At 40.5% G+C, this 11968-nt stretch overlaps 1 protein-coding gene across 2 annotated transcripts; it reads right to left on the reverse strand.

The window, feature by feature from the left end:
* Positions 1-24: 24 nt before the first annotated feature.
* hp1bp3 (heterochromatin protein 1, binding protein 3) lies at positions 25-11968 on the reverse strand. 2 transcript variants are annotated; one of them, XM_084739113.1, is made up of 13 exons: positions 11740-11968; positions 11174-11260; positions 8923-9097; positions 8088-8150; positions 7825-7981; positions 7566-7709; positions 6014-6076; positions 5272-5411; positions 4873-4963; positions 4326-4485; positions 3849-3960; positions 3497-3652; positions 25-1452 (listed from the first exon to the last, which is right to left on the reverse strand). In XM_084739113.1, the coding sequence occupies exons 2-13, from the start codon at positions 11238-11240 to the stop codon at positions 936-938; spliced, it is 1845 nt and encodes a 614-aa protein (XP_084595239.1). In that variant the 5' UTR covers positions 11241-11260; positions 11740-11968; the 3' UTR covers positions 25-935. The 2 variants fall into 2 exon arrangements, with proteins under 2 accessions (XP_084595239.1, XP_084595248.1); XM_084739122.1 differs by lacking the exon at positions 8088-8150 and having other exon boundaries at positions 11740-11967.

Here is an 11968-nt window from a genome sequence, read left to right on the forward strand (position 1 = left end):
ATAATTAAAGAATCAGCAAGAATGTACAAATATAGCCATTTTATTAATGACTTGGAAAAAAAAAAGCTTAACAACACAAGGAATACATGCATGCAGGGTATGTATGAGCTAGTATCCTCCTTTTTCTTATTCACAACACACATTTCTTACAGTTTGGTACTGAATTACAGCTGTGAAGCGATAAAATCAATGTATGTATATGCTTTTATTACACACACATATCAAAAAGACACTTTTTTGACCCCTGTGACTTGTTTTGAAATGAATACTAACATGGTGTTTTATCCTCACCTGCAGGCCTAATCTTTTGTAGGGGCAATTTTATGTTTTAAATGAGCAAATATCAATCATTGTTAATAATATTAATTTTATGAGGACACATATGGATAGAAATTCTGATTCTGATGCACTACTGCATGTCCAAAACAATCTTAAAATCTGTTTTATAAAACATGAATAGCAATAGTAACTGTTTAAACCCATATTTTAAATTAGAATGGACATTTTCCACCCTCCAAAACACTGATATTTCATCTCATTTATGAACGTATGTATTATGAACGTGTGCTTCCAACACCTAAAGGCTGAATGGGGAACAGATATAAAAAAAAAAAAACGGAAGTCACTACATGGCTCTAGTTACAGTATGTCGGATGTCGCTATGCCTTCCCAGTCTGGCAGCTGGTCACACATCTGATTTAACGGCAACACTAACTGAGCTTTTCTACACATGGTGATTAAAAAGGAGATTCAGAAACTCTCAAATGTACAGTAAACTTAACTTGGTAGGATAACGTTCTTATTCTACAATAGAAATAAAAAAAAAAAACTACTGCCCTGTTAAAAAGGGAGAAAATGATAAAAAGAGATAGAGAGCACTGAAACAAAGTGGCAGGCTGCTGCGTACTCAGAGCTGCCCAGTCCATGTAGGGCGCTCAGTTTCTTCCTCTCTTGGACTTTCGACCAGACTGCTTGCTCTTCGCCCCCTTTTTGGCCGCTGGCGCTTCAGTGGACTCCTCAGGCTCCGAATGCCTCGACCCACCTTTGGTCGGCTTTTTGACTGCAGGCTCGTCGTCGTACGAGTCTTCAGCCTTGGATCTCTTGGACTTCGACGTCTGCTTTGTCGCGACCTCCTCCTCCTCTTCCTCATCAGGGGATGACTCTCTGTATACCGGTCGCTTGGTCCCCCTTTTGGCCAGCTTTTTAACAGCGGGTGTTTTGGGCTTTCTTGCGGGAGTTCCTCGCTTGACGGGTGTGGCTTTAGATGGCGCTGTGGACTTCTTAGAGACTGCCTGTTTCCTTGCGGCTATGATGGCTGAAGACGCTGCTTTCTTGGCCGGCGACTTCTTTGTGGGGCGCCCCCTCACCCTGCCTTTTGACTGACTAGCGCTCCGGGATTTCTTAGCTGGTGGAGGGCGGCGAGCTTTGGGTGGAGGCCTCTTTTGAGATTTCCTAAAAATAAAGTGAGCAGACAGCTGTTACTGAAGCAGATGCATCATTATACACAACTCACATATGGTTGCAAGGGTATCAGATAAAAGCATCAATAAAAAATACTGTCTTGAAACCACATATTTTCACACGGACAACATTTCCAAGTTATCCAGATACTCAACGATCTGATCTTGCCGTTGCGTTTACACCTGGTATTTTTGACGTGTTCTTGTTATCCTTGCAGAGATCAGATCTCTGTCCTCCAAAACAAAACCTGCATGCGAGTAATTTGAGGTTGTGGCAAATCAGCCCCAGACTCACATAAAAGATCAGAGTTTTGTGAGTTAGGGGAAACATTACGAAACACGGTCTAGAGCATATTTGTTAATAGAGAGGCAGAGTTGCCCCATGGGACCTTACCTCGGAAAAACTATGAGCAGTAGTCAACAGCGAGACAAATAATTTTTTGGTCCAATTTGAAGTTGGCCATCAGTTACACAAATTTGTCAATTTAAAAGACAAATGCACAAGTTGAAAAAGGCGCAGTTTGTCGTAGTTTACTGTGAAACCACTCAGTGAATATAAGTCATCAATGCCAACATGGCTCTCTCTCGTAACATTATCTTACCTGATGGTTTTTAAATCAGCAACTCCTGGTCCTTTTGTCAGCCAGAAGAAAAAGAATGAACAAGACCTGTTGCTTGTGTGACTACATCCCATTAAGAAAACACACAGGCAGCTTCAGAAGCCAACGTTAGCTTTAGGAGGGAGAAAGTCATGACATCACTCACATGACTTCTGCGTGTGTAGTCTTTCTAATTACACGTCTTTATACTCCAATACTTAAAACAATTTTAATGACCGACAGCAACTTTCTTGACTTGTAAGATCATCTTTTTAATTGACAAACGTGTAATTTGTGTTTGCCTCTCACCATTGACTACACTTGATAATTTCTCCCTGCAGTACGGTCCTGTGGTCGTCTGCTGGACGTGGAGGAACTTCTTCACCCTGTTATTTGTCCCCTTTTGTAAATTTGGTAAATTTAATGCATCAAGTTACTCCTTTCTATTTGTACAATTATTGTCAGTTTGTCCCAATGTGTTTTTGTGTATTTGTACCTGCCTAAAGATCCAAACACACACATTTTTCCTCATCTGGATAACATGTCTGATTACAGATGGCAATTTAATAACAGGTGTAAAAGGGTCTTTGATTCCAGTTGGATCTTCATCAGGTCAAAATATTTAAAATTGGTTGTGGATATTAGTACTCTTCTTCTCAAAGGGATTGTTTTCATGGCTTCAGGCTTTCATGGCCCTCAGATTCTGACACCAAGATGTCTGTACCAAGAGTGAACAGTCTGGTGCTATAAAATATTCATGGTAAATTTTGATTTATTAATGGTAGAGCATCTTCCACAGCCTCAACCATAAAATACAAATGTGTGTGGAGAGTTTCAGGTTTTATTAGACGTTTGTGCTTCCAATCGTACAATACTTTAAGGTTTCCTTGATGCAATTTAAAACCTTTTTAATGTTTTTGATACATTATTGTCTCTTTACTCCTGCTCTTTGGGATTAATGTGCTTTACGTTGGTTTTTCAGTGAGGGATACTACTTTAATTGTTAAATCATCCTCTGCAGGCTGGATGATTCACCACATCTGGTATTCATACGTACGTGCCATGGCCATTTTTGAGAGCTGCAACCATTAATCAATTATGAATGAATCGCCGATTATTTTGATAAATGATTAATTGGCTTGAGTATTTTTTTTTCCAGCTTCTTAAATTTACTGGTTTCTTTACTTCTTTGTGAGACTAAACAGAATATCTTTGGGTTGTGGCAAAACAGATGTGCAGATTAATCAACAATGACGCTAATTGTTAGCTGCAGACATTTTTAAAAGTTTTGACCTGAGAAAGATATGAAAATGCGGTCCGTCTAAACAGATTTATAGTCCAGAGACAGTCTTTTCATCTAAGCAGTTATAAATATGTTATAAATGATTAAGAAACTGCAAAGTTCAATCCTCTGTTAAGGATTCTGAGTACACCCACCTCTTACGAGAGGGAGCCTCGTCCTCAGACTCTTCCTCTTCTTCTGACTCTTCCTCTTCCTCATCAGAGGAGTCAACTGTCCGCCTCCGCTTGGTGGGAGGTGGGGCATCTTTCTTCTCGAGCTTTTTGAACTTGTCTGGGTACAGGATGGTAGGACTAGAGAGAGAAATAAAACCAAGATCTGAGAAAGCATATAAAGACAAGTAAATCCGCTGTGACACCCTTTATGATAATCCGTCTGCTGTCTCTCGCCATCAGTGTTCATTTTTTTGTGAACCTGAAATATTTACACTACTATTAAAGGCTATTACAGGGTTAAATAATGGAACCCTTTCCAAATGAGTTGATGGACCTGGGGTAGAAAGGGAACGAGAGCTGGTAGGTGCCCGTGAAGCCGTGACCGGTGATCTGCTCCATCCAGCCGAGTACTTTACACTTTGTGAGGGTCCTCCTCAGACTGGCCACTAAAGAAGAAGAAGAAAAAAAGATTTCACGTTCAGTGTCACCACTTTTGGATGCACAAGCCTGGTTATTAAAAGCTCATCATGCAGTGTGTTTCGATTTCACGTTACAAAATGAAAAGAAAGCACACGCCATCCATTCTGAGTAAATCTCTGCAGAGAAAGTTTGATCAGCTGGATTTCATGTCCAGAAACTGCAAACTGCAAACTTTGAGTGATTATTTTGAGTACATTTAACAAACCGATCATTTGAAAACACTTGAATTGTCTCTTTAATCAAACCCAATTAAGTAATAACCTCAGGAAGCAGTTGGTGTTCAGCAGCAGTCCCGCTCACGCATGTAAACGACAGAGACAAGGAGCCTTACCTAACTGGTACTCCTTTCTGTCTTTGTTGGCATCTACTAGGTATTTGCGTAGAGTGGTGGTGCTGCAGGTTTTAGGTTCATTCATGGCTGTGATGGCGGCTGTGATGGCGTCCTCCAAGGCGCCGCCCTTCAGCAGGACCTGGTTACCAGTTCGTTTCAGCTGTGACAGACAGAAACATGTTAAGGATATTAAATTATCTTCTCACTTCACTGACTCTGTTCAAGCTGAGCAGTCAGTTTTTTTTATAATGCTAACAATATGACAGCAGACCATTCATATTATTTACTGCACTTGACAAACAATTTTATTTCCCACTGGATTTAATGTTTTATAGGGAACATTACTTGGAAATATTATTATCAGGCGATGTTTAAGTTTACCGAAATCATAACACAACAGTGGGAACAAAGCAGATCCTGATGAAAATGCAGCGTGAGAGGAGGATGAGGAAAGGCGCCTTCATGTTGCCAGTCCGTCATTTTAAATTGCAGATGTGACTCGTTTAGGAACAAAAATGAATGAAAACAGTGTTAAGAAGGGATTTACCTGGAACGTCCCTCTGGCTCCTTTCCCAGTGATTTGCTCCAGCTGTCCTCTCTCCACTGCCTTCACCAGGGCTGTCTTCAGGACATCTGGCCTGAGGACAAACCAGAGTCAGCCAACTGCTTTGACGTGAAAATTTTCTGGTTTCTTTACTCCTCTATGACAGTAAACTGAATATCTTTGGGTTGTGAGTAAAACAAGACATTTGAGAATGTTACTTTGGGAAACACTGATCAACACTTTTTACTACTTTCTGACATTTTATAGGCAGAAAACTTTTAATCAATTAATTGAGAAAACAATCGACCAATTAAATCGACTTTTTGCTGGAAACTTATGAAATTTATTAACATTTAAAGTACATGAATCACCAAGAAAAGAAGTAAACGTAAGGGTCTGTACCTGTTCTCGATGTTGAGGTTGGGGAAGTGCTGCTCCAGGTATTTCTTGATCAGGTTGTAGGAGGCCTCTTTGGGCTCACAGAGACGTGTGATGATGAGAGGAAGAGCGTCTCCCAGAGACTCTGTCTTCTCTGGAGCTTTCTAAAACACCATCCATTTACAGACATGACGATTACAACCAAACATGTCCCAGTCTCATAGGGAAAAACGGGAGAAGGAAACTGTTGACACTAACATCATTAACATAAAGATTAGATCTATGAAATATTGTACTGTGATCTCCTGCTGTAGGTATTCTGCTACTGATTACAGCCTTTGTCCAAAGTATCAAGTCAGAAACCACTGAAGAAACACTGCAGTCCAAACTGTGATGGACAGGATTATAACTTAACTCCTGACTTAAAGAAATTGTTCCACTTTTTGGGAAATGCGCTTATGTGCTTTCTTGCCAAGAGCTAAATGGTAAAAAGATCAATACCACTCTGATATCTAACTTAGCTTAGCACAGAGATTGAGAACAGTGCAGAACATTTAGTATGGCTCTATACAACAGTTCCCAGAACTTCTAAAGCTCACTAATTAGCGCACTGTATCTCATTTGTTTACTCTATATAAAAACACATACATAAATCACATCGCTACTGCCAGGCAACCTGCTCAGACTCCATTAAGCTGCTGCACGCTGCCAAGAAATAAACAGCTATTGTAGCATCAAATCAACTCCTCCCTCTGCTGGAACATACCTTAGACGAGTTAGGCGGCTTCTTCCCAATAGCGAAGGTTCCCGAAAGGCCTTTACCCTTTAACTGTGTGAGAAACAGAGCGAAAGTAAGATTTAAAAGACCTGACACATTTTCTGGGTCCCTACACAACATCCCCTGAACAGTGACTGTCCAATCACAGCTTAGCAATGGTAACTGGAGTAGGAGTGACACTCAACATATAAAAAGTTTCTTTGCACTTACCTAATCTAACATAAGCTCCATGCATAAGCGTTAGCATGTGCAGTCGAGCAATTTACATCCTACAGTAGAAAACTGCCCTTTGTTGTTCAGAGGCCGAGTGACATTTCACAAATTATATGTACTCAGTTTAACTCAGGTTCCATGAAACAAAGCCTGCAGATCTGGTGTCCGTGTCAAAAATGTACATGTCCTCACCCAGATTTAATGTTTATATAAGAAATGGTTCAGAGTGGACGTGGTGCACTTTAGAGTCACTTCCTGTCTCTCTGCCACCTCAGCCCCGCCCCTTTACCTGACTAGTGGCAAGTGCTGAGTCTGTTCACTCCAATAAGTGAAGTGAATGTGAGCACAGATTGTAACCGATTATTTAACTGAAGTAAATACTGGACCCATTTTTCACAAGCCACACACCTTATGAACATTCTGACACTAAAATGGCATTTTTCAGACCGACGACGGGGCAGTATTTAACTTTGTTTCGAGACCTGTCTCAGCAACACACCTGTGAGATACTGAAACACATATTTGCCCCGTAGCAACATTAAGCTAGCAGATCAAAACGAGTAGCAAAATAAGGTGCAGACATTAAACTTGTACTACATCTTGTGTTCTGTATCTGTTTTCATCCATCCACAACACTTCAGACTGTGTCCACTTCAGAGACAGGATGTGTATTATACCATTTCATATCACTGGCGCAGCTTGTAATGTGCTGTAATCTTGATATCTTAAGAGCAGTGGTTCTCAAACAGGGGTCTGGAGACCCAGAGGGGTCCATAAAAAGTTTTGAGATTCATTCATTCATATACTTATACTTTTTTGCCTTCAAAAAGCTTCATTATAGCCCAAATTATTTCATATCTGACTTTTTATTTTATAGGCCTATTGTAGCCAAGCCCTCTTATTGAGATTTTCCTGTTTTGTATTAGGCCTATTTTCTACTATGGATATTATTACATACTGTTAAAGACCTATACATTTAGATTGTTTTACATTGAGCATTACCTAAAATAATCAAAATCCACAGTTTATTTTATGTATGCACTAAGAATGAAACACACTCTCTTGATGTGTGCGTACATGTTTTACAGGTATTCTGTGTTGACAAGTCGCCAATATTTTTCATACATATCTAATATCCTTCTAATACATTTCTCGTGTGTCGTTCTTTTGCATAACTAATTATAAGTGTTAAAAATAGGCTACTTCATTTTTTCCAAGGGATGTTTTTATCTCGTAAAGGGTCCTTGGCTGAGAAAAAAATTGAGCACCTCTGTGTGAAGAGCATATTTGTTTGTGTCCTTGCATGAGAGAAGTTAACATTGTTTACCTGTTTGATGGTGCCCTTCTCCAAATGTTTCTTCATTGCTTTCTTGATGAGAAACTTCTTCTTGTCGAGCTCCATCCCTGGATATTTTTTCACAATATACTTCATGACAGACTGGTATGAAACCCCAAATCTGTCATTAGAAGACTGCAAAGAAAGTGGACAAGAAATCACTCCGATGTTCTTAAAACATAAAGGGAAAAAAAAACAAGCACACATGACTGACTGTGTTTACAGTTGGATTCACAGCATTTGTACACACCGTAATAGCTTCAATGAGAATATTATCCACTTTGTGTTGAGTGCCTGCAAAGTTGGTAACAGGAAGCTTTTTGCTGGCAGTGACACTAGCCCACGCAGGAATCGTCCTTTTCACCTTCTTGGTTTTGGATTTCTCGTACTTGTATCCATCCTTCAACCTGTCACCGAAAAGGAGCGAGACACAAGTTCAGTGAAGTGTTTCGTTTCTTTAGAAGCGATATTTCACTGTGATTGTTACCACCCTTATCTTTATCACATCCTCACCTTAGTAGGAGAACATAGCAGTGTGTTGCACACTGTCCAGCCGCGCAGTCCTTGCATTTGTCACTTTGTCCGTTTGTCACCGACGGGAAAGACAAAATGAAGTTTGAGAACATCTGTCTTAATGATCACCATGGTAATTTGACCCTGACTGTCTCGCTATGCTGGTGTACTATGTGCAGAAAGTTCAATGTTTGCTTTGTCAAGGTCTGGGAGAAAGAAAGGAGGAGAAATTACAAAAATTACGAGTTTATTGACATGGAAAGCCAGATTGAATGTTCCTTACACCTACAGTTTATTTCCTTAGGATACCTGTGTACCCATACATATTTAAGACAAGTGGTCCAAACAAAAGTAACTACTTTTCCGTGTCCAGGAGGCTTGTGGAGCGTCCAAACCATCTGATCACCTACAGCTAAATTGTATGGCGTATTCCTAAAATTCAAACATATTTTGGGTTATTTTATTTTTGAATAAGTGGGCAAGACATATTTTCACAGCATTATTCTGAATGTGTCTCCATCTAGCTAACAATGCTCTTGCTTTTGAGTTTTCAGACATGGCCTGAGCTGGTTAACTTTCATGACGTCAGCGTCCTCTCCTCCTGACTCCTCCAAGACTGCGGACAAAGGGACTTTGACATCTGTCTGATACCTGTCTAATGAATATGGCTGTGACAGCTCACATCTTTTGGAAATGCAACACTGCAGCCACGAGTGGAGCAGCCTGCCGTTATCCAGCAGAGGTAAGGATCATATAAACAGATAAAAGTGCTATCAAAGTGAAATATCGCACTGTTCAGAGTTGCAGACTAGCTCGCTCTCTGGTTAAAACTCACTCTTTCTTATCTCCTCCTTCTCCTTCCTTCTCCCCCGTGGCTCCTTCAGCGTTCTCTCCGTTCTCTGTGGGCTCCGTCTCGCCCGTGGCCTCTCCCTCCGTGTCACCCGCTGGGGCTGAGGATGCGGCCTGCTCCTCGTCAGCAGAAGGCGACTCCTCTGAGGAGGCCTCAGGGTCTGAGAGGAGAAAGCCATTGAAATCAGTAAAGACATATGTCCGATAACCCTGGCAATATCACAACATTCAATCAAATTAGAGCTGCAAAGTTTAAGTGATTATTAATTACCAACTATTTTAATAACCGATTAATCATTTTGAGCATTTTTTTTTTTTACAAAGGGAAGAGGACATCCTCAAATGTCTTGTTTTGTCCACAACTGTAACAACTATGTGATTAGGGCTGCAACCATTAACTGATTAATAATTTAACTGCCAACTATTCTGACAATCCATTAATTGGTTTGAGTAATTTTAAATGAAAAAAGTCACAATTCTCTTATTTAAGCTCCTTAAATAAGAATATTTCCTGGTTTCTTTACTCCTCTCCGACAGTAAGCCAAATATTTCTGGGTTGTGGGCAAAACAAGACGTTTGAGGACGTCATCTTGGGCTTTGATCAACACTTTACAGGCAAACAACTATTATCAAGAAAATAATCAACCAACTGATTGACTATGAAAATAATCATTGGTGTCAGCCCTTAATGCAATTAACTGAGGTAACAACTGACCAGTTAATCAGTAATGAAACTAATCATTAGTTGCAGCTCTAAATCAAAACACATGCATTCCCTTTGTTGTCATTTGTCTTTTTCTACTGCCAATATCACTTTTCTATTTTAGCTAACTTTTTTACTTGTTACTTTTAATTGTTAGTTTATTAGGCACCGTTTTCTTACACGGCCTCCGTATACACTTCATTTTAATATTCTTCTGTTTTCTAGTGTTTGAGGGGGAAACATTAATGGACTGACTCTTCCACACGACATGTGGTAAATGAAGAAGTTGTTTCCAGCTGGAATCAAACCAGGGATTTTGCGGGTACATGATAAGCACCTTAACCACTGGGATTTATGGGATCTTCTCATCTTCGTGCTTAAAGCTTAAAGGTTGAGGCTACTGCATACTTCCAGCATGTGACTTTCTTTGTATTGGATCTGATTTACATACAGAGATGCACTATTTGGGCTTGTGGCAGCTGCTGATTGGTCATATCTGCTGTAGTAAAGCCTGTTGTACTCTGTAGTGTCTCAGTGGAAATATTTAAAACCAATGTTTTGATGACAGCAGAGATTTTTAATACAGCTTTGGGCAAACTGTGTACAGGGTTTGATATATTACTGTGAACTTAATACTTATGATGAAAAGTGTGAAACCCACCTTATGAAAAAATCTCAAAAACAAAAGTTAGACTTGTTTTGTTTTCCATTTTATTTAATTACCCACTTCAACAAGAAAATGCAGTTATTTCTGTCTGACCCTTTTTTGCCAGACTTAATGGAAGTATTGAATGACTGGATGATATATTGGACCCCATATATCCATCTCCACTAGCTGTGTGGGCCACAGATATACATACGTAGACGCCACATTGGCCTCTGGACTGTACGTCAACGTGAACACAGCAAGACTGGTCTGTTAACAAATACAGGTAAATGTGAAAGCTGCGTTTTTTTTCTGGATAAAAAGCACTATGACGCTGACGTTTCTAAACCAACTTTAATTAGTTGTTTTTATGTTCAAGGATTCTATGCAAAGAAAGTTGCAAGAAAAAAAAAAATCCTACTTTATGTAGACCTGAACTCTTGAATGTAACATGACTCATTGAAATTGGCTGAGAAATACAAACACTACAGTTCTTGTATTTGTTTACATGCCAGTCTTGCCCTGTCCAGTATGGTGGGGACATTGATGTATCAGAGCAACTAGTATTCAAAGTATATTATTTGTTTATTTTAAGTCACCAGAGTGCAGGAAAGTCTGTGAAAGTCATTCTTTCTAAGGGGGAACCCCTACTTTGGTTTTGCAAGCCTCTCTGTTTCTGAGTCACACGGTTGGCAAGTATGTATTAATATTTTATGAAAGCAACTACTAGTCATCCCAGCAATATTGACATTGAGGTGTCAGAAATATCCTGGTACTTGATTTTTTTTTTCTGTCCATATGGCTGCAGCCCAGAGGGGAGTCAGTGTCAAGAGATGATGGTGCGTTCACGGGTCTGTAGTTTAAGGTGATGGACAACCCTGGCCTAACCTTTCTCTGCTGCGGCGGAGGGGCCTTTCTCCTGGGTCGGAGTCCCTGCTGCTCGACGAATCGGCATCACACGAGATTAAACGTTACCTGCATGGAGAACATAAACACGCATGTGAACACAACAAGAGCACATCATTAGCTGCACAGCGCTGGTCAGCGGCTCCGCTCCGTGTCTCGTACGTGCGTGGTTAGAAATGGCCAGACTGCCAAACCCACTTCATTCATTGAGGCCCATTATCTTCAAACACAAGAAGATGTGCACTTAGATTTCGCCAAAAGCAGGCCGCCTTCAAGACGGCGCACTGCTCTTCAGCTCATCCGCCTGCATTAGCCAACACATTCAGACTGTTTTCATACAAGCCACGAGATGAGTAGCCAGAATTTTTCGGCAATTTCGCCATTTTGTCAGTTGGCTTACACACACACAGTGATGGCGTCGCACAAGGCAGATAAAATTCATTTCACTTGCATGGAGTAAAAGCCGCCGGCCCGCGTTTCTTTACAACATCGCACGCATGCAACTGCATGTTTAGCAAATGGCGACACGCGACGCGGATCAAACTTACCTTTAACTCGTCCCGAAAAAGTGAGTTACTTTGGAGTAAATTTCTGCACGATCCTTTATTTAGATTTCTCTGTTTACGAGCCCCGCCCCATTAGGACCGTTGGTCACGTCGCAGCGTCACGCAGCACGTCGAAGGATTCCCACTGTCATGGCGTCGACACCAACCGTTGAAACCCTTTTATTTATTTATTTATTTTCCACTGTATCATTCAAACTATCGAACAGAACCG

This window comes from Lutjanus erythropterus, chromosome 2 (genome assembly GCF_056507025.1).
Source record: "Lutjanus erythropterus isolate fLutEry1 chromosome 2, fLutEry1.hap2, whole genome shotgun sequence".
NCBI classification, from domain to species: Eukaryota; Metazoa; Chordata; class Actinopteri; order Lutjaniformes; family Lutjanidae; genus Lutjanus; species Lutjanus erythropterus.